The sequence below is a fragment of the Vicia villosa genome, linkage group LG5 (genome assembly GCF_029867415.1).
Source record: "Vicia villosa cultivar HV-30 ecotype Madison, WI linkage group LG5, Vvil1.0, whole genome shotgun sequence".
Classification (NCBI taxonomy): domain Eukaryota; kingdom Viridiplantae; phylum Streptophyta; class Magnoliopsida; order Fabales; family Fabaceae; genus Vicia; species Vicia villosa.
This window is the reverse complement of record NC_081184.1, coordinates 41,265,386-41,288,675: the sequence shown is the minus strand read 5'-3', so window position 1 is coordinate 41,288,675 and position 23,290 is coordinate 41,265,386. Positions and strand designations below refer to the sequence as shown.

Sequence of the window (23,290 nt, the reverse complement as noted above, 5' to 3'; positions counted from 1 at the left end):
GGGACAACTTCATAACCTGGAACAACAATTTAATAGAGTACCTTACATGTAGGGACTTAACAAAATCCTTGAAGGAGACAATTCTGGAAAAACGACATACGACCCAGATGAAATCGAAAAGAGAAAGTTAAAAGTAAACAGAATAATCAAGCATCATCTTGATGATGGATTGCAAACAGAATATTCAAATGCTAAAGATCCCAAGATTTTATGGGACAAAATTAAAGCAAGATTTGGAAATCAGAAGAAAGTCTTGTTACCCTCATTAATGGATCAGTGGAACAAGTTAAGGTTCCAAGATTATAAAACTTTCATTGCATATAATTCCGCTATGCACCAGATTATATCACAGCTAGAATTTTATGGCAAAATTATAACTGAAAAAGAAAAGTTGGAAAAACATTTTCGATTTTCCATGCATCCCAGGTATTATTGCAATAACAATATGGAATGAGGGAATACACTGAGTATTTTGATTTAGTTGCAGCCCTTCTAGTGGCAGAACAAAACAATGAGCTCCTTATAAAAAACCACTAGACACGACCCACATGAACAATGCCATATCTTGAAACTAATGCCACAACCTTTTATTGTGGGCGTGGTGGCTTTAATCGTCTTAAGAGACGTGGTGGTCATGTTCGTTTTGATGGTAATAATGGTCATGCTCGTCTTAAAGATCACAATAAAGGAGGATATCATGGTCGAAACCTTTTCCACAGTCGAAATCATTTTCGTGGTAGAGGACGTGGATCAGGTCATGTGAACAATTATAGATCCCCCAGATATGACCAAAATAATTGGAATTGCAAAGAGAAGGGTAAGTATATACAAGAAGGTCCCTCAAGGAATTATGAGGATATATGCTACAGATGCGGAAAGAAAGGCCATTGGTCTAAGGTGTGTAGAACACCAGAATATTTGTGTAAAAGACAAATGGCATATGTTGAAGAAAAGGGAAAAGAGGTGAATTTTAATTAGATTGAACCCATAAATGATAGTATCTATTTTGACACTGCTGATTTTGTTGGAGGTGAAACATATTAAGTAACTATTTAAAAAATATGTATTTGAATAATGTTTGGTGTGCTTGTTTTATATTTGAAATATGTATCAACTTAAGAAATTGTATGTTGTTAGGTGTATCTTATGTTTGCATGAACAAATATTGTTAAATATGTTGTTAATTTATTCTATTTAATCTTATTTTTATTTTAAAGAAGGTTAGACATGGAACATGTCAAAGACATTTGCATTCCGGACTGTGGAACTACACACACAGTCCTCAAAAGTAAGAAATATTTTCCTGAATTAAATCTCACTAAAGGTATAATAAATACAATCTCAGCTCCTGCAGATTTGATTGAAGGAACAAGTAATGATATGTTCATATTATCAAATGGGACAAAATTTGTCATTAATATTGCTTTATACTCTCCAAAATCAAAGAGAAATTTGTTAAGTTTTATGACATATATCGTCAAGGATATGATACTGAAACTGCAACTGTAGGTAATATGAAATACATTAATATTACTTCTAATGTTTTGGGAAAGAAGAAAATTTTAGAAAAACTACCAAAATTGCCTTCTGGATTACATTACACATATATATACATGAAGTTGAATGCAACTTAGTAGTAAAAGAAGATCCCAAAATTGTGACTTTATGGCATGACCGTTTAGGTCACCCTGAATCAACAATGATGCGTAAAATAGTTGAAAGTACAGATGGTCATCTATTGAAAAGTTTAAAACTTACAAAAGAAGATAGACCATGTGAAGCTTGCTCTATTGGCAAACTAATAACAAAGCATTCACCGGGCAAGATTTTGACAGAATCACCTGCATTTCTTGAAAGAATTCAAGGAGACATATGTGGACTTATCCATCCACTGTTAGGACCATTCAGGTATTTTATGGTATTGATTGATGCATCTAGTAGATGGTCATATGTGTGCTTACTGTCAAGTCGTGATATGACATTTGCAAAATTTCTTGCACAAATAATTAAACTTAGAGCTCAATTTCGTGATTATACTATAAAGAAAATTAGACTTGACAGTGCCGGTGAATTTACATCTGAATCATTTAATAATTATTGCATGTCAATTGGTATTCCTGTTCCTCATGTACATACACAAAATGGTTTAGCTGAGTCATTAATTAAACGTCTTCAATATATTGCTAGATCATTGATAATGAAAACTAAACTACCAGTTACTATTTGGGGTCATGCAATTTTACATGCTGCATCACTCATCCGTCTAAGGCCAAGTGCTGGTCATAAACATACCCCTCATCAACTTGCAATTGGTAAGGAACCAAATATTTCTCATTTAAAGATATTTGACTGTGTAGTATATGTCCCAATATCACCACCACAAAGAACAAAGATTGGACCTCAAAGGAGGTTAGGTACATATGTGGGGTATGAATCACCATCTATTATTAGATATCTTGAACCTTTAACAGGTGATGTTTTTCAGGCAAGATTTCCTGATTGTCATTTTGATGAAACAATATTTCCAACTCTAGGGGGAGAGAATAAAAAAGTAGAAAGTGACATAACATGATATATACCTCATTTATTACATTTGGACCCATATAATAGATCGTGGGAAGAAAATATAAAGAAAATAGTCCACTTACAAGATTTAGCAAATCAATTGCCATATTCATTTACTGATTTGAAAAGAGTAACAAAGTCACATGTACCAGCTATAAATGTCCCAGCTATGATTGAGATTTCAAGTCAAAATAATGTAGCAAGTACATCCAATGCACACTTGAAGCATGACCGACCTATGGGATCAAAAGACAAAAATCCCCGAAAAAGAAAGGGAATAGAAAAGGTGAATTTGATTTAAAGTGATCTTGAAAAGACACTAGATAATGATAAATCTACAATTGAAAAGCGTGCTCTCGAAGAAGCACAAAATGATGAAAATGAGATCATTGGTAATGAAACTGAAAATAAGAATGATCTCGAGATTTTAATTAACTATGTTGATACAGGAATTTTATGAAACCGAAAAGGTATGAATATAGATGAAATATTTTCATTCTCCATTGCATGTGAAATTATTAATGAAAATGATGATCCAGAGCCAAGAACTATGAGTGAATGTCAAAGTACACATGATTGAAAATATTGGAAGAATGCAATAGATGTTGAGTTAAATTCCCTTAAAAATTGAAAAGTATTTGGCCCTATTTAGGCTATACCGAAAGATGTGAAACCGGTCAAGTATAAATGGGTTTTTATAAGAAAACGAAATGAGAAAAATGAGATTGTCAAATACAAAGCTCGTCTCGTTGCACAAGGTTTTTACCAAAGATCAGGAATTGATTATGAGGTAACATATTCTCCTGTTATGGATGCCATTACTTTTCGTTATTTAATAGGTTTATCAGTATTTAACAATCTTGATATTTATCTTATGGATGTTATTACTATTTATTTGTATGGATCACTTGATACTGATATATACATGAAAATTCCATAAACATTTAAAATGCCTGAGACATCAAAACCTAGAGAAATGTATGCAATTAAGTTGCAGAGATCATTGTATGGGTTAAAACAACCCGGACGCATGTGGTACAATAGACTAAGTGAATATTTACTTAAAGAAGGCTATGAGAATAATCCTATTTGTCCTTGTTTCTTTATAAGAAAAATAATATCCGGATTTGTAATAATTGTTGTTTATGTTGATGATTTAAATATCTTTGGGACTAATAAAGAAATCAAAGAAGCAATGAATTATTTAAAGAAAGAATTTGAAATGAAAGATCTGGGAAAAACCAGATTTTGCCTTGGTTTACAAATTGAGTATACTAAAAATTGTATATTAGTACATCAATCAAATTATACATAAAGGGTATTGAAAAGATTCAACATCAACAAGGAAAATCCTTTGAGTAGTCCAATGATGGGTAGAACACTTAATATTGAAAAGGATCCTTTTAGGCCTAAGGAAAGTAACGAAGAGGATCTTAACTCAGAAATGTCATACCTTAGTGTTATTAGGACACTCATGTAGGGGTGTTCGCGATGCGGTTTGGGCGGTTTTGACGAAAAAAATCATCCGAACCGCAAGAAAAAAAATCGTGCGGTTTGGTTTGGTTCGGTTGGCTTTTAAAAAAATCCGAACCAAACCAAATCAAACTAATGTGGTTTGGTTCGTTTTTTTACAAATATTTTATTGAACCATACATATACATATTGATGACAACATAACTTTGTATTTAGACATTCATACACTATCAAATAACAACAAAACTCGTCATATTTTGACAACAACTTTCTATTTAATATGTAACTATTAAATTAGACAAAAGTGGAATAATAAACATAAAAATAATAGTATAAAACAATATAAAAATTATTAGAATGAAACAAAAAAAATAGAAAAGACGAGAGATTAGTGAAGTGAAAAAGAAAAAACAATAGAGTTGAGAGATTAGAGAAGAAGATATGCGATAAAAACGAAACTGAAATAAGGAACATTTGCATAAAAATGAGAAGGTGAAAAAGAAAGAATATAAGAGAGTAGAGATTATAGAAAATGAGGGAAGATGTATGTGGCAAAGAAGGCGCGATAATGCTATTAGAGATTTGAGAAGATCGGGACTAAAATCATATGTGTAAGAATGAGAAAATTGTTCGTAATTATAAGGTTAAAGTGTAATAGATTTAAGTTTGGGTTGGATGTGAGTTAAGTAAAAGTTAGGTTGTAACATAATGCGGTTTGATTCGGTTTGGTTCGATTTACAAAATACAAACCGCAAAATGAACCGAACCGTGCGGTTTTGTTAAAAGATGACCCAAACTAATCTAAACCAAATGCGGTTTTTTGCGGTTTCGGTTTGGTTTGGTTTGTAGTTTTCTATTGGGTTGGTTTGGTTTTGAACACCCCTACACTCATATACCTTGCTAACTATACAAGACCCGGTATATCCTTTGTAGTGAATTTACTAGCAAGATTCAGTTCATGCCCTACAAAAAGACATTGGAAAGGAATAAAACATGTATTTCGATATCTGGTACATCTGATCTTGGTTTATTTTATTCTAACAATAGAAAACCATTTTTGCTTGGTTATGCAGATGCAGGATATTTGTCAGATCCACATAATGCTAAATCACAAACTGAATATATATTTACACATGGTAACACTGCAATATCATGGAGATTACAAAAGCAAACACTTGTAGCAACTTCTTCAAATCATGCTGAAGTAATTGCCCTTCATGAAACAAGCAAAGAGTGTAGATGATTATGATCAATAACTAGTCATATATCTACTATATACATAAAATTTCAAACTTTGCATAGTAGCATGTATCATTACATTCAATAGTAGTTAAATCCTAGCACTATAAATACCACTCAGTGATATATGTAATGTCACATAAATCATTTTCAAATCATGCTGAAGTAATTGCCCTTCATGAAACAAGCAAAGAGTGTAGATGATTACGATCAATAACTAGTCATATATCTACTATATACATAAAATTTCAAACTTTGCATAGTAGCATGTATCATTACATTCAATAGTAGTTAAATCCTAGCACTATAAATACCACTCCGTGATATATGTAATGTCACATAAATCATTTTCAAAGATAAAACAATATATTCTCAGCCTCTTCTATCTCTCTGTATTCAGTTTTCTTAAAAGTTTTTTAATTATAACAATTTTGTCGTTGACAACTGACAAGCTTGATTGAACCAATATATATATATATATATATATATATATATATATATATATATATATATATATATATATATATATATATATATATATATATATATATATATAAAGAAAATAATTAAGAAACACATTTGTCTCTCCTTCATAATATAACAATCTATAACTAAGAAGTGATCCAATCAAACATGACTGTTGATAGATGGACGCCTCAACTTCCTCATGCCCATAAACAGACAATCTTTCATGCTCATTGTCTGCTAGAGATATCAACCACACATTCTACTACCCATGCAAAATCACCTATTATCGAGAAGGCAAAAAATGAGAGTTGAACAAATTAGCATAATGTGACACTCAAAATACAATACAATTCCTATACAGAGAAGCCTATACCAAATAGTACTATCCAATTATCCAACAAAATTTATACAATCAAATTAGAAAGTAAGTCTAAACCCGGAAGAAAAAAAAAACAAAGTAATGGAGAGTTGTAATAATGCAGTATAACTTAATAATTCTGCGATTAATAAAACATCAGGAAAAAATTTACTCATAAGTGATTATTCAATATCATCTTCAAAGTTCTTACATATTACTTTTATTTATTTTATGATGCCTTCCACAATTATCTTCAACGAACTCTTCGATCTCTGTCTTCCTGTCCCATGCCCATGGATTTCTGGGCAGCTGCAATGCCTTCAGGATCTGCAGTGCGGCAGGTAACAAACACAATATTAACAATAACATGGAAAATATAAAAATTTGTTGAATATTTGTCCTATTTAAAACACAAACGGAACATCAGAGAAATAACAAAACTTGGTTTTGCCAAAATAACAAAAAAAATGCTAATCCTATGAGAAGGCACAAAACACCAGTACTTTTGACCACATTAATGAAAGAGAAAGTGTTGAATGTTTATGACACAACAATCCATGCATCAAGATTGGCACATAGATGACTTGAAGAACTACACAGTTCTGCTAAGAAACTACTGGAGAGAACACTTGAAAGAGGAATACAATAAAATTGATTTTAATTGCCATTGTCTAAATTTATTTAAAATATGACAGAATAGAATGTGAGCCGGTGAAACTGAAATCTACTTTATCCCATTCTAAATCTTGTGTTTTGCTTCAAGCCCGTTAATTTCTCAAAGAAAACTCCGTTTGAGAAACTTTCATTGGACCAAAGAGAGGTGATGCTTTATGCAGACTGCTTCAAGCCATGATAAATGAGTTGTGTATTTGATTATGTAATACAAAAATTAGAGGGATTGTGAGAAGAAGAGTAACATGTTCCAAGTCCTAGGTATTTGGACCTCTGTTTTTGATTTTTGAAAGAAGAACTTAATAGTAATCCATAAAACAACATTTTGGTTCTATATATTATATTATCTTATATTATATTATATACAATCATCAGCTGTGTAACAAGGTGCACCGAATCCAACATACCAAAGAATTGAGTGAAAATGCGTGTGAAGAAGTTCAAGTTGCGAGAGACATTGTAAGCCATGACGGGTGGGAGAGGTTTCACCACAGTGTCAATGCTAAAAACACGCTGAATAAACTGCAAATACAAAAAAAAAAGAAATCATATTACATTCAAAACATGGAGAAGAATACCGGATGCCATATCAATTGTACAAGAACTAAGAAGAAAATGATAACAGAGACTTTAATCCAGAAACATCAGAAGGGAAAGACAAAAAATGGGCATGTGTAATATAAATTTATGGTGCAAACAGGTATGAAGTCAAACAACAAACCAGTGTTACCAATACTGCAATATAGCACCCCCTAGAGGACAAGCAGTAGTGGAACAGTTTAGTGTAGCAGTCGTAGGCTAGAATAGTTTCTGTCGCAGCCACTATAGGGGCCAAAATAGCAGGTTGCAGCATCATTTATCATAATGAGATTTAAAAATTCCAAAAAGGGCTTCAAGGGAATTTTCATTCGACTATATTAGAATTTTGTAATTATGAAACACCAGAGCAGTGTTTGAGCTTCTTCTTCTTGCTCACTCTGTCTCATCCATGCTGTTATTTTTCACCATGTCACATGTGTGTCACAGCTAATGGTATTTTTATGCATATAAAACTATAAAAACTGTAAAAGTTTCAAGGTAAAAGTTGTTCCGCAATCAGGTACACCCCTACAGCATTCTTGGGGTTGGCCACTACGCCTTATTATCTAGGATTGATAAGTGATAACACTATGTCAATTATAACTTCCCCCTGTCAAATGTCATTTTGATTATATAAACCTAGATGATTAATTAGTTTGAATCAAAGTGGATTTTGTTTCCAAATCTTGGTTTCACTATAACAGATAAAATTAACTTTTTTGTTTACCACTCTACCAATCATCGGTAATTTATGATATGTGTTGGCATCAAACATTTCTAAAGTGAAAACATAATAACATTAATTTTGACCAAATCTTTTGTGTTCACTACCCTGCTTTTAAATCAATCATAACCAAATCAATCTTACAAGTTACAAATTATAGTTAACTAAAATTCCCTTGTGACAAAAAAAATAGCCACAGAACCTAAATAACATAACAACCTGGAAAGAAGCAGAACTGAAAATGTTATAAATCAGATCCAAATTTCATTGATTAGTCGATACTACTTAACGATACTAATCAGCTACATAGTATTATTCAAATTCAAATGAAATCTATCAACCCATCATCCCACTAGTCAGCAAGGACACAAACACAGAAACAACATTGACACACAAACACAGTAATAATTTAAAGAAAATGAGAGTGATTCAATATAATCACACTTCAGTATCGGACGCACACATAGGTCAGACACCCACCTGCATTCAATTTGAATTATTGGCAACATAGTTTTTAACCACCGTCTCCAACCGCAACATAGAAGTTTTAAGCATCTCCGCAGACATTACAACCGCTAATTTAAAGTTTCCCAGCGTACAAGGGTTGCAAGTTTCAACTTTATTCGTGGTTATGATGCGAACAACTATACTAGTCCGTTAACTTTTTAGCACCGACACCTCTTAAAAAAATCTGTCTGTGTCTGTGTCAGTATCAGGTTTAATTTATTCTTTTTTTCAAATTATTATCAGTGCTGACGTGTCAATGTCCTGTATAATGTTTCTGACTTGGTGTCCGTGTTTCATAGTCCGTTAATCATTTTCTGCATTATTTCATTTCTATAAACTTTTGACACTAAAAAACAACACCAAAAATTAGGGTTTCAAGTTTCAAGCAAATATCATATCAAACCCTAATTTGAATTCCCTTCACACAACAACATAACAAACACGTTAAAAACAACAATAAACACTTTGAATACACAGAACAAAACAAGACCTGAAAATTGCGTTGGAAACTGTAACGAAGTTCGGGATCAATTTCAATCAAATCCTCATCATGATTATGATTACTGGATTTGGAGCGAGGAAGGTGCATAGTTGAAGTATCATCCTGTTGACGGGTGACTTTGAGGTTAGCATCAGGGAACTGTTCGGTGTCGTCTTCGCCTCTCCATGGCGCCGAAGACATGAGTTGCTTCTTTCCCTTCTTCGCCATTATAGCTCGCTCGGTTTCTTACGGTGACAGTTTGTTTTATCGCTTCAGGGTTCGGAATGAATTCGTTGTGAACAGAGAAGAGAGATAAGGCTTATCCCTTTTCCACTCCACTATTTATAATTACTTTTAAACATTTTCGAGAAAGACACTTTAGAGATTTTTTATTTTTCAAAATTAAATTCAAAACATCTTGATACTTCAAATAAAAAACAATTTTTTAAAAATGTTTATATAAATATTTTAAAACAATTTTATATGAATATTTAAAAAGTCATATATTTATACACATTTCAATTCTATTTTTAGTTAAAAGACAAAATTTAGGAGATGTTTGTTTTAACTTTAAAAAAATAGATTTTATAAAATTGTTTTTTAAAATATTAAAAGTTTTTTATTCGTTTTTATATTAAAAAATTAATTTTGACATCTTATATCATACATATAAATTATTGAATATCAAAACGTAGTTGAAATGTAAATTATGGCTCATTTTTTAATATGAAGAGAAAATATAAAAATTGTCATTTTTTGTGCTGAGAATTTCTTTTCCCACCTGTATGTCTTCTCACAAACTCTGGGTGAAAATTCAATCTTAGAGTTCGGAGATACATCTTCAGACGCACTCATTTTACATAAAATTGAACATAAACGAGTAAACCACTTCATTATACTTAATTTTAGTCTGGAGTTGCATAACGACGAAGAGTACTCCACAAGATCTAGAAACCACAACAACTTAACATTAAATTAAAACACTCAACATAACATAGATAATTGTTAATATAAATTTAACATTACATATCGTTATAAATGTGTAATTCAAAACTTTGCAACATATTGATAATATCTTTGACGGATCTTGCAATCTTCGCATCCACTTCAATCGGACCCTTTGTTGCATAACGGCAAAAAGTACTCCATATAACCTCTAAATCTTCATTCATCTTCAATTCGAAGTTGGTGAATTGTATCTTATATTTGTTGTCAAACGAGGGTGAATGATACTCAAGCTTGACAACTCTTTGATTTTCTGAATAGCACAATAGAGTATTTAGTTTGGATGGCGGCTTCTCACTATTGAAATACACAAATGCAAGGTAGGAATATGTCACTACTACAAAAAGGATATACAACAACGTCCATGTTACCACGACCAAAAGATCCACCGTAGTAGAATCTATTCAATTAGGCGCTTTCTTTTTATTTTCATTTTTAAACCACTTTTCACCACGATTGGAAGTTCCAACCGTGGTAAAAGGTGAAGCATGATCATAAGTTTGAATATTGATGTTGTTGTTGTTGTTCTAGTGCTGCATTTTTTATATTTTATTAAAAAAACATAAAACAACGATTATTTAATACAATTGTTCTTGTATGTAGCACGCTATCCACTTTACTATTACGGTTGAAGGTACCAACCGTAGTGAAAAGTCACTCAGCGCACGAGTATTAGTCTCTCGCTACCCGCCTCATTTAGTAAATATGATATTTGTACCCGTCCATACTCGTGTGGGTATCCGCCAAACGGATATCCGTGGATTTTGAGATATCCACGGGTATTAAACGGATATCCATGAAAAATACATTATTTTAAAAATAATATAGTTAATTAACTTGTTTATCCCTATTTAAGACCAAAAATATCTTCAAATTTAAAACCCATAATAATAACAAATGAATCACATTCATTTTATTTCTTCTTTTATCAAATAAATAAATTTAATGAAATAATAATAATTACATATTCAACTAAATAATTCTAATAATATATAATAATAGTTTTATATTAAACACGTACGGATTTTACCCACGGGTACCCACGAGTATGGTTTTTTTTCCATCCCTAGTCATGGGTTCAAATCCTAACACCTACAGTTTTATTTTTTATTTATTTTTAAGTTACTTTTCACAACGGTTGGAACTTCCAACCGTGGTGAAAAGTCACTCAGGGTCATGGGATAAGCGTGTTTATTGAGTTTCTTCATTGTCCTTAAACAAATATTTGTCATCCATTTAGTGATTATCAACGCTCAAGGCACTATCATTAGTGATCCGTGTGAAACCTAAAACTTAGACGAACTTCCAACTTTGACGAACTTCATCTTCTACCTCTAAACGTCACCTTTCATTTACGAAACTCTATTTCTCCACTAAACCAATCTCGAAAATATTATTTCTTCTATAAACAAAACTCGAAAATATCATTTCTTTCATTAACAAATTTCATAATCCCGTCCTCTATTCTTCAACTTGAATGAGACAATGAAAGTATGGATTCAATTTAGCGATGTCAGTTGTTGGTGTTGTTCTTGTTGTTCTTTTTTTGTTATTGTTGTTCTTGTTAGTTGTTGTTGTTGTTCTTGTTCTTGTTATTCTTTTTTTGTTATTGTTGTTCTTGTTTTTCTTGTTGTTTTTGTTGTTGTTGTTGTTGTTATTGTTATTCTTCTTCTTCTTCTTGGTGTTGTCATCGTTGTTCTTGTTCTTGTTCTTGTTCTTATTTTTGTTGTTCTTGTTGTTGTTCTTGTTGTTATTGTTGTTGTTCTACTATTACATTTTATTTTATTTTATTAAAAGACATACAACAACGAATTTTTAATACAACTGTAGTTGTATGTAGCGTGCTATCCAGTTTACTACCACAAATAATATACCAAGATTGTAAATGACTCACTTACAACCACACCGAGAATTATAGAGGTTTGGTCAAATCTAAAGGACCTACTCCTCTCCCCAAGAATTTATCTTGAGAATTTCCATTAAGTACTTGAGAGCTTTTACTAGGTGAAGCTCATGAACCCCCTTATACTAGGAAATAGTGGTTGTCCTACAACCATGAGGATACAAGACGAATGATATGATCATTTGCATCTTCTCCATTGAAATATTGATACTAAAGTGGCCAAGATTCCTTCCTAATGGTAGATTGAAGTGGTAAGACTTTTCTCCACAAAATATCTGAGCTCAATTTGGTCAAATCTAAAGGACCTACTCCTCTCCCCAAGAATTTATCTTGAGAATTTCCATTAAGTACTTGAGAGCTTTTACTAGGTGAAGCTCATGAACCCCCTTATACTAGGAAATAGCGGTTGTCCTACAACCATGAGGATACAAGATGAATGATATGATCATTTGCATCTTCTCCATTGAAATATTGATACTAAAGTGGCCAAGATTCCTTCCTAATGGTAGATTGAAGTGGTAAGACTTTTCTCCACAAAATATCTGAGCTCAATTTGATTTAACAGGATAACCAATAACCTCTTGCGATTTTAAAAGGCTGGTCATCTAACCTATAGTTTTATACAGGATAACCATGAACCTAATAATAAGATCATCAATATTGAAGAACTTTATTTTTTTAATGAACAAGGATTTATAATAGCCATAAGGGAATTTCAACCATATTAATGTTTTTCAACCTAACTGAATATCAGAAACCAATCACACAATCCACGACCAAATCTTTTAACGAGTTTAGCTTCCAACCACATACTTTTATCCCTAAATGGATAGTGTTCATTCAAGATGTACAAATAACATTCTTGAAAAACTTATACATTGCTATCCATTCAGAATTACAAGGACACAGTTAGAAAAATATTTCCTTACAAAAGCATTTTGCTACAAGAATTAGTGAGAGAAAGTGAAGAATAAAAAATAGAGAAAGTGTGTGTCAATACACAAATAGATTTCTTAATGAAATGGAATGAGAAATGAGGCATATATTTATAGGCTTCAAATCCTCCAAAAGAGGAAACCTCATTAAATCAAATTTATTGGTCGTTACTAATCGATTGGACCATTCAATTAAGTCATTTAAAGGTAATGACTATGAGTTCCAAAATAGGTAAGAATTGATATACAGTCGTGGTTAATCATTTAGGTACATTCAAACATACTTAATCTTCAAAAACGCGACAATCTAATCGATTGGCATAATTAATTAGATCCAATCAATTTTTTTTGGCTTTTTTAATGTTTCCATTTCTTTCTATGCAACTTCTACATATCTTTCTCAATTCATTTCTTTTCCAAATACATTTGAAAAGGATTTTTAGTGTGTGTTTGCCCGCGTGTGCGCTTATAGCTAGCTACTTCTATAAAGAAAAAATTTTGCGTTTACAAAAGTTTCACTCACTTACTAAATTGGAATAACTTCCCTAAGTTTGTGTCTGATATATTAATTGTGTTGGCCCTTTTCTTGAGATTTACAGAGACTTTTGATGTAGTCAGTTTGTTTTCCTTTGTCTGAACAATCTTTGTTAATGTCTGAAGCTTTATTTGAACTTTTGTTAATCCTTTATCAAACATATGGCTTGCATCTTTAACTTCTTAAGTGCATTGGTTGACTTTCACAATGGCTGCATCTTTATTATGTTGAGTGTTTATCTTGAAATCATCTTACATCTTTATCATGTTGAATATCTTATTTTGTTATTCATGGTTGACAACATGTTGATGTGGTATTTACAGTTCTTCACAGTTGTCATGTTGAGGTTATCTTTAGAGTTCTTCACAGTTGTCATTATTAAAAAAAAAAACTTATTACCTACAAAACAAGGTTCCACACTTTCATCTACCATCTGATACTTTATGTAGCGGTTAACATCTCACTTCTTTGTTCCAGCTTCTTCAGTATCATATTTCTTTTTTAGAGCTTCTCAAATCTGTTTTATGGTTTTACTATAACAATAATAGTCATAAACATCATCACCAAGAACATTCAAATGTGATTTTTGCAAAAATAACCATTCTCTTGTCATGTGGCAGTTTCTTTCTTGAGTTATAAATCTCTCGCTTAAATTTATGTAGCACATTCAATTCAGCAGAATTACCAGTTCCATATGAATCCACATATTTCTTTCTGCTAGTTTGTTTGATTGATCTAGAAGGAGTAACAAGAATGTCTTCGGTCAAAAGATTGACAACCTTTTTCAGGGTTAAGAAAAAGTGCATCTTTTGTTTCCAACATTATCCACGATATCCATTTATCATTAAAGGTGAATTTGGTGAGTATATAATCCAGGAAGCTCCGGCTTACAAAATTACAAGGTTTTTCAAAATCAACTTTAAAAATGAGACACTCCTTCTTGAATTTCTTAGCCAAATCACTCATCTCGTTGACAACTACCACACATTTACCAACATTCTCCCTTTAGAATCCATGAAATTGATGTTTGAATCATGTTTTTATGTTGGTAATTGACACTACATGATGGGTATATGTTATAATGCTTTTAATTCATGAAATATGGATGTTTGGATGAGTTTTATGGATCAAAATCGTGGGAACCCGAGACTATTCCGAAACAAGATTTTTCTAGTTTTTCGCGAGGGCGCTTAGCGGGGTCTGGAATGAAAAGTTCTATATTTTCATGAACTAAATTGGATCTTGTATTCTATTGATTTATCATGAATTATCATGAATTTTATGGAATTTTAAGAATACATTTGTATGGTTTTTGAGGCAATTCTTTGTATGAACATAACACTTGATTTTGTGTATATGTATGTTGTGAATTGCAATTGGTCGAGAATAACATTGTTGAGCATTGTTTGATATATGTTAATTGTGATGTGTTGAATTGGTGAATGCTATGAAGGTGTTTCATATGTGAATGATGACATGATATATGTATGTTTGTGCAAAAGGTGAGATAATTCATATGTGATGAATTGTGTGATATATGCTTGTATAATTAAGATTTAAATATGGTCTTAATTGTATATAATTGTTGGTATTTGCACATGCATCATTTGTTGTCAAGAGGCAATGTTTGTTAGTTTCGTGGAAACTAGTGACTTGTCCCAAACCTTGGAGATGGGTTTGAAGCTTAGGGGACGGATTTACTTTTGGAGGCTATTTGTCTTGGAGATGGACTCGATGAAACCGTTAAGGATAACAATTGGTACCACATGCATATTGCATAGAGTTGAATTGGAGTCACATGTGTCAATGTGAAATGTATGTTTGGTGTGCTTTATGTACTGTTTGTGTGAATGGCACATTGGTGGTATTTGTGATTGATTACTTTGGTATCTTGAATTGTTGAGCTATGTTGTATATGTAAACATGTGAATTATGTTAAAAAGTGTTGAATACATGATTGTATGAAGTGTGATGAATTATATTAATGTATGTATGTTATGCATTACTTATTATTATGTATTTCTATAATGATATGAATTATCACCCTTCTTTTAAAATAATGTTTTGTACGACATTGCTCGGGTACTGAGGAATAGTGGTGTTTTGCTCGCAAGGATTAGTCGGAGGAGCTAGTTCTTTGTTGAACTCTTGTTTATTTTGAGAGATGTTTGTCATACTAATTTTTATGTTATGATGTATTGAGATTATGTGATAGTTGGTCTTTGGTGCCTAATGCATTAATACCTAACTTTCTATTATGAGATTCAATTATTGGTGTCGTTTGAAAAGATAATTATTCCGCTGTGATATGCATATATGTTAGTGTATGGAACATGAATTTAAATGTGTGTTATCAGCATGACCAGGTGTATTTGTGTTGGTTTTGAAATACATGTGGCGTCCTCTTTTGATATGCATGCTAATTTACTCTGATTATGCCATATATTTTCCGTGAAGTTTAAAGGGTGTTACACCCACTACTTCCTTGAGAGAGTCAATTTGAGAATCCAGTTCTCAAAAGACATATTCATTACAACTTTTAAGAGCGTCCTTAAGGGATCAAAGCTTTCTCAAGTCTATAATACTCCCCCAACCATCAAAGATCAGAATACGATCAAGTCTATAAACCGGCCCACCAAAAAGTTAAAACTATGTAACATTTCTATCCAAAAGGAGAAGATCCAACAAATCAATTTGAACAATGAAGGATGAGAAAGCAACCCCTGGAGTAATATGCAAAGGGGCTGAGGTAACATCATTACCTCTCCTGTAACTAGGGATGTCAACTTGCCTCCGTTAGCGGGGATCCCCGTGGGGATTCCCTGTTTGGGGCCCCAAAGATGGGGAATTTCCCCCTGCAGGGACGGGGATGGGGAACAAAGTCTCCTCGAAGGACTTCGGGGACGGGGGTTGCGTAAATATCCCCCGCCCCGTGGAGTCCCCGCCCCGCATAAAATAGCCAAATGTCCTTAATGTATTATATATATATATATATATATATATATATATATATATATATATATATATATATATATATATATATATATATATATATATATATATAATTTTATATTATTATGTAAGTCTATTTGTCATTTCATATAATTAATCTTATACACAAATTTAAAATATATATGCATTGTTAGTAAAAGAGTGAGATCTAAATGATTATTTCAAGTTTATTTTAAGTTTGAAATTTTGGTGGTCATGACACTCAATATTATAGATTAAATATTTTTAAAACAATATATTTATCATAAAGGAATAATTTATAAATTTCTCGTGGTTACTTTTTGAAGCTTTTACTGTTAATTTGGTTTAAAAAAATAATAATCATGTCTATGGATCTCCGCATGGGGATCGGTAGGGACCCGCGGGGATCTGCGGGGACGAGGATGAGGGACAAGATCCCCCCGTAGCGGGGACCCGAAGCGGGGATGGGGAATAGATTCGATGGCGGGGATTATGATGGGAATGTATCCCCCGGCCCCGCCCCGCCCCATTGACATCCCTACCTGTAACACCCCACTTTTCCCTTTTAAATAAAATACGCAATACTAAGAAAATAATCAGAGTTTTCACCGTAAAGTGGAATGTCACATTAAAACAAACTAAAATAACTCCTTGTATTAATAAAACAAAACAGCGGAAAATTAATTGTTTTATCTCAACTTGGCGGTATGCCTAAACACCAAAATATCCACATTAATTCGTGGTTCCACAAATCTCCAATTAACAAATGATACGTAACTAATTGACAAAAGAAATAACGAATAGATAAACGCCCCAAAATCCCGTGTTACGTATCAGAGCGACTCCTAAGACTCGATCAGGCAACGCACTCTCCATGCACACTCAAGTACCTGGATTATCTGTACTTCCAAGGAAGCACAGACACGACAACAACAACAAAGGGGTGAGAACTACATTCAATAATTTAACGGTGAAATAATCATGTTAAGAGTAGTAATCACACAAGCACACCAATCCAATCAAATAATAATAACGATGCAATGTGACTCAACAATGACACAATGCATGTGGTACCAATCACCAAGGTTCATTCAATCGAACCAGATAAATCACATACACCTCTCCTAGGAAATGATTTATCTACATCACTGGTCACGTACACTCCTCCTGAGCAATGACATATTTTCACCAATAACACCATGAATGTATGACAGCAATATGTATATAATTCACACGTGCAAAACATGTTCACACCAATATGATCCTCCTGATCATCTGTAAGTCTTATACTTACCGTAATACTCACTAGTATTACCACACCTGTCCATACAGACAACACACATACATACAAATCACTAAGTGCATCACTAATTCTAAATTATTAACTACACAATTAATTCGCCAATAATTCCACCAACTTACTATTGTTATTTGATTCCACCAATTTAATGTATATGTTCGCTATAATTCGGTTGAACTACTTAATCCCGTCAAACTCTAATATATCCTGAGGAAATATGTATATTATCTAAAGACTTTACCATGATATAATTAACCCACTTAATCCCATTATTTTACTAACTATTTAATTTATTAAAATGGAGTCATGTAGGAATTGTTATATGTGACTAAAGTATTATCATTCTACACCTAAACGTTCCAATTCCCCTCACAGTAAGCCAACACACTCATAACATGACGAACGTCATGTTTTTCTCCCCCACCCCATGTGTGCCGATCGGCACCCTTGCCCATGTGACGACCGTCACATGCTTCCCCCAGTCGGTCGTCCCACATTTTCTCCGGAACAATTTTCTGTAATACCTTAACCTTCCCAGACTTTTCCTTCGACACACCAATTGCCAATTACCTGTAATGCTATATTTCTATCGATTAACAGACCAACTATATTAATACATAACCATGTTCGATCACTATTCATCAATTAACCCATTATAATTTCAACAGAAAATTATGACGGCAACATCACTACTATATTTCTACGAATCATATTAAAGAAATTTAATTACCCAAGTTTTCATCACCAATTAATCATACGATCACTGATTCACACACAAACAGAAATTAATTTACGAATTCTATATGAGGGAAAGGTACCGTCACTACCTTCACATGATAATACACTCATATTGAAATAGATTCTCCCCACTTACCTTGGAATCGTTTGGAACTTCCTGCGAATTGGTTCTCTCCCGAATATCCCTAGCAGCCGTTCACCTTTAGTCCTTGTTCACCCTAAAATGTTATTACGTGAAACTCTCCTCTTTTTATATCTACCAAGTCCACTTAACCTATTCTTCTCCTTATAATTCTCCACTAAGCCCATTACTCCTTAAAAATCTAATTTTAATTATTAGGAAATAATACTAATTATAACAATATTTATAATACTACTAATAATATAATAATATTGGTAATCATAATAATACTATTAATAATAATAATACTAATAGTAAAATAATAATAATAATAACCTTATGCTATTATTATCAATTTCACTACTAATAACACACCATAACATATTCTCCAATGCTTTTAACTAAGGTTCTATCATGCAAGTACCCTAAACGCATTTTAAATCAAACCAAAATATACTCAATGATTAAATAAAATAAAATGGGTGTTACAACTCTCCCCCACTTAATTTATTTTCGTCCTAAAAAATGTACCTGATGGAAACAATTATGGATACGACCCTTGCATCTTGCTTTCCAACTCTCAGGTTACACTCCCTCCAGGAGCTCCTCCCCAAGCTACTTTCAACAATGGAAAACTCATATTGATCTGTATAAAATGTGTGGATTTCGTAAGCCGGTCCACAACTACCCAGATTGCATCAAATTCTCCCGTCGTATTCGGCAAACTAGTAACAAAGTCTATGGCAATGCTATCCCATTTCCATTCCGGAATCTCCAACGGTTGCATTAACCCCGACGGTTTCTGATGTTCTACTTTCGACTTCTGACATGTCAAACAAGCATACACAAACTGAGTTATATCTCTCTTCATACCAAACCACCAAAACAACTTCTTCAAGTCTTGATACATTTTCGTCGCTCCCAGATGAATACTTATGCTATTCCGGTGACTTTCTTCCAAAATTGCTTTCTTCAATTCATCATTATCCGGCACATAAATTATGTCCCGGAATCTCAACACACCAATATTATCCACTTTAAAATCGCTATCAGGATTGTCTTCTCCTGTAGGCATCAAATCCAATAATTTCACATCAACTCTCTGATCCTTCTTAATCACATCCAAAACGTCATTATTCACCTTCAGCATACCCAATCTAACATTTTCAAGTGTCATCTCATAAATCATATCCAAATTGTTAGAACAAGAATTGTTCTGATCAATATTCTTAGTTTTGATGATAACAATGTATATGAATTTTGCTTAAGACAATGTGGTAATCTAATCCTATGCAATTTCCATTTCAGGAAATATATAAAGAGTATGCACAAAATCAGCGCAAGAAGCACTGACTCAGAAGGTTCAGCATGCAACATCAGAACATGCTCTCGCAAGACATCAGAAGATGGTCAAGCAGAATCAGAACATGGTCTATTGAAGCATCAGAAGAACTTGAGATCAGAAGCAGAATCACTGAAGTTCTCATGGTATCACGCTTGAAGCACTTCAAAGTCAGAAGACAAGAAGATGCTCTGCACCAAGCTGTTTGACTCTGATATATTCAAACGTTGTATCTACAAACATCAGATCAAAAGCAAGTACAAGATGGCAGGCTACACCGATTGACAAAAGGAACGTTAGAAGCTATTAAAGGCAAAGTCAGTTAAAGTAGGAAAAGCAAGGCTCGAGGTAGTTGACAAAAGAGTGAAACATTAAATGCAATGTTGTATGAATCACGCAACGCATTAAATGCTCCCAACGGTCATCTTCTCAAAACGCCTATAAATAGAAGTTCTGATGAGAAGCTGAATACAATACTCTACGCAAACATACAGAAACGCTGTCAAAGTGAAAAGCTCTGAAAACTTCATCTTCAACCTCACTTCATTACTGTTGTAATATCTTAGTGAGATTAAGCTTAAACTTAAGAGAAATATCACAGTTGTGATTATAGCTTATTAAGAAGCATTGTAATACTCTTGTAAGAATTTGTTTACATTAATTTGTAAAAGGTTCCTAGAGTGATCAAGGTGTGATCAGAATACTCTAGAAGACTTAGAAGGTATCTAAGTGGAAAACCATTGTAATCAAGGTTGATTAGTGGATTAAATCCTCAGGTGAGGTAAATCACTCTAAGGGGGTGGACTGGAGTAGTTTCGTTAACAACGAATAATGATAAAAATCATTGTGCAATCGTTTTTATCTTAAGAGTTTTTAAAGTCACACTTATTCAAACCCCCTTTTCTAAGTGTTTTTCTATCCTTCAATTGGCATCAGAGCGCCAGTTCTAAGGTGCAAGCACATAACCGTGTTTAGAAAAGATTCAGGAAGAGAAAAACGCTAAGTCAAGATGGCTGGTGAGACTCCAACACCTACATCTACATCTGGCTCTGCTGAGCAACACAATGGAAATGGTAACAATGGTTACACTAGACCACCAGTATTCGATGGTGAAAACTTTGAATATTGGAAAGATAAATTTGAAAGTTACTTTCTTGGTTTAGATGGTGACTTATGGGATCTTCTGGTGGATGGTTACAAACATCCAGTGAAAGCTAGAGGAGTAAAGCTGACAAGACAAGAAATGAGTGATGATCAAAAGAAAGAATTCAAAAATCATCACAAGTGTAGGACTGTTTTGCTGAATGCTATCTCTCATGCTGAATATGAGAAGATATGTAACAGGGAAACTGCCTATGACATATATGAATCTTTGTAAATGACTCATGAAGGAAATGCCCAAGTCAAGGAGACCAAATCTCTTGCCTTGATCCAGAAATATGAAGCCTTCAAGATGGAGGATGATGAAAACATTGAGAAAATGTTCTCAAGATTTCAAACGCTAACTGCTGGATTAAGAGTTCTTGACAAGGGATATACTAAAGCAGATCATGTCAAGAAGATCATCAGAAGGTTGCCCAGAAGATGGGGCCCAATGGTGACTGCATTCAAGATAGCAAAGGATCTGAATGAAGTCTCTTTGGAAGAGCTGATCAGCGCTTTAAGAAGCCATGAAATAGAGCTGGATGCAAATGAACCTCAGAAGAAAGGTAAGTCTATTGCATTAAAATCTAATTATAAAAAATGCACTAACGCTTTTCAGGCTGAAGAAGAAGATTCTGAAGAATCAGAATCAGAAGAAGAAGATGAACTGTCCATGATCTCCAGAAGGGTAAACCAACTCTGGAAGAGCAAGCATAGGAAGTTCAAGAACTTCAAAAGTTCTAAGAAGCTTGAAAAAGGAGAATCTTCTGGAAGCAGAAGATATGACAAGAAGAAGGTCACTTGCTTTGAGTGCAATGAGCCAGGTCACTACAAGAGTGAGTGTCCAAAACTTTAGAAGGAGAAGCCCAAGAAGAAGTTTCATAAGAAGAAAGGTCTTATGGCAACGTGGGATGATTCAGATTCATCAGAACAAGAATCAGACTCTGAAGGCGAGCAGGCAAACATTGCACTGATGGCCACAGTTGATGATGGATCAGAATCTACATCAGAATCAGATTCTGAAGAGGTATTTTCTGAACTATCTAGAGAAGAGTTAGTTTCCAGTTTAACATAACTTCTAGAACTCAAGGCTCATCTTAGTATCAAATACAAAAAGCTGAAAAAGCTATTTGTTTCTGAAACTAAGAAGCTGGAAGTGGAAAATTCTGAACTGAAGGAAAAAGTTTTAAGATTATCCAAAGATATTGGATCTCCTTCTGACTCAGAAAAGTCCATTCCTAGTCTGAACCATATTCTGAAAGAATATGACTTGAGCTTTAGAAAGTTCTTATCCAGAAGTATTGGCAGAAGTCATCTTGCTTCTATGATATATGCTGTTTCTGGAAACAAGAGAGTTGGCATTGGTTATGAGGGTGATACCCCATACAAACTTGAACCTGTAGATGATATGAAAATCACATACAAGCCATTGTATGATCAGTTCAAGTATGGCAACTCCCATGATATTAGGCTCACATCACATGCCAAAAGCTTTCACATTACACACACTAAGAAGCATGTGACACAACCTAGAAAATATCATGTAACTCAGAATAAGGAATATCATACTGTACCTCCTGTTGTTTATAATGCTAAACCCAAGTCCAATCAAAACTTGAGAAGAACTAATAAGAAAGGACCTAAGAAAATGTGGGTACCTAAGGAAAAGATTATTCCCGTTGCAGATATCCTTGGCTGCAAAGAAGACAAAGGAAAGCATATCATGGTACCTGGACTCTGGGTGCTCTCGACACATGACGGGAAGAAGGTCTATGTTCCAAGACCTGGTGCTTAAATCTGCTGGAGAAGTTAAGTTTCGAGGAGATCAGAAGGGCAAGATAATTGGCTCAGGAACCATAAGTACTGGTAACTCTCCTTCTATAACTAATGTTCTTCTGGTAGATGGATTAGATCATAACTTGTTGTCCATAAGTCAATTAAGTGACAATGGTTATGACATAATCTTCAATCAAAAGTCTTGCAAGGCTGTAAGTCAGAAGGATGGCTCAATCCTATTTACAGGCAAGAGAAAGAACAACATTTACAAGATTGATCTTCAAGATCTTAAGAATCAGGAGGTAACTTGTCTTATGTCTGTTAGTGAAGAGCAATAGGTCTGGCACAGAAGATTAGGCCATGCTAGTTTGAGAAAGATTTCTCAGATTAACAAACTAAATCTGGTCAGAGGTCTCCCAAATCCGAAATATAAATCAAATGCTCTTTGCAAAG

General features: G+C 33.5%; 2 protein-coding genes across 4 annotated transcripts; one reads left to right on the top strand and one right to left on the bottom strand.

Moving 5' to 3' along the window:
* Positions 1-555: 555 nt before the first annotated feature.
* LOC131604564 (uncharacterized) lies at positions 556-978 on the top strand. The gene has a single exon (XM_058876998.1). It carries the CDS (start codon positions 556-558, stop codon positions 976-978), a length of 423 nt encoding a protein of 140 aa, XP_058732981.1.
* A 4,858-nt stretch (positions 979-5,836) lies between these two features.
* On the bottom strand, positions 5,837-9,395 carry LOC131601609 (uncharacterized). 3 transcript variants are annotated; one of them, XM_058873476.1, is made up of 4 exons: positions 9,076-9,395; positions 7,183-7,297; positions 6,322-6,430; positions 5,837-6,025 (listed from the first exon to the last, which is right to left on the bottom strand). In XM_058873476.1, the coding sequence occupies exons 1-3, from the start codon at positions 9,292-9,294 to the stop codon at positions 6,357-6,359; spliced, it is 408 nt and encodes a 135-aa protein (XP_058729459.1). In that variant the 5' UTR covers positions 9,295-9,395; the 3' UTR covers positions 5,837-6,025; positions 6,322-6,356. The 3 variants fall into 3 exon arrangements, with proteins under 3 accessions (XP_058729459.1, XP_058729457.1, XP_058729458.1); XM_058873474.1 differs by having other exon boundaries at positions 6,315-6,430; positions 9,076-9,394; XM_058873475.1 differs by lacking the exon at positions 5,837-6,025 and having other exon boundaries at positions 6,249-6,430; positions 9,076-9,394.
* Between the last annotated feature and the right edge of the window lie 13,895 nt (positions 9,396-23,290).

Excerpts from the sequence above, each read along its gene's own strand:
- LOC131604564 (XM_058876998.1), top strand. The coding sequence starts at position 556 with ATGCCATATCTTGAAACTAATGCCACAACCTTTTATTGTGGGCGTGGT.
- LOC131601609 (XM_058873476.1), bottom strand. The coding sequence starts at position 9,294 with ATGGCGAAGAAGGGAAAGAAGCAACTCATGTCTTCGGCGCCATGGAGA. Across the intron at positions 7,298-9,075 it reads GTTTCCAACGCAATTTTCAG|TTTATTCAGCGTGTTTTTAG; the intron begins GTCTTGTTTTGT and ends TTGTATTTGCAG. Across the intron at positions 6,431-7,182 it reads CATTTTCACTCAATTCTTTG|ATCCTGAAGGCATTGCAGCT; the intron begins GTATGTTGGATT and ends GCCGCACTGCAG.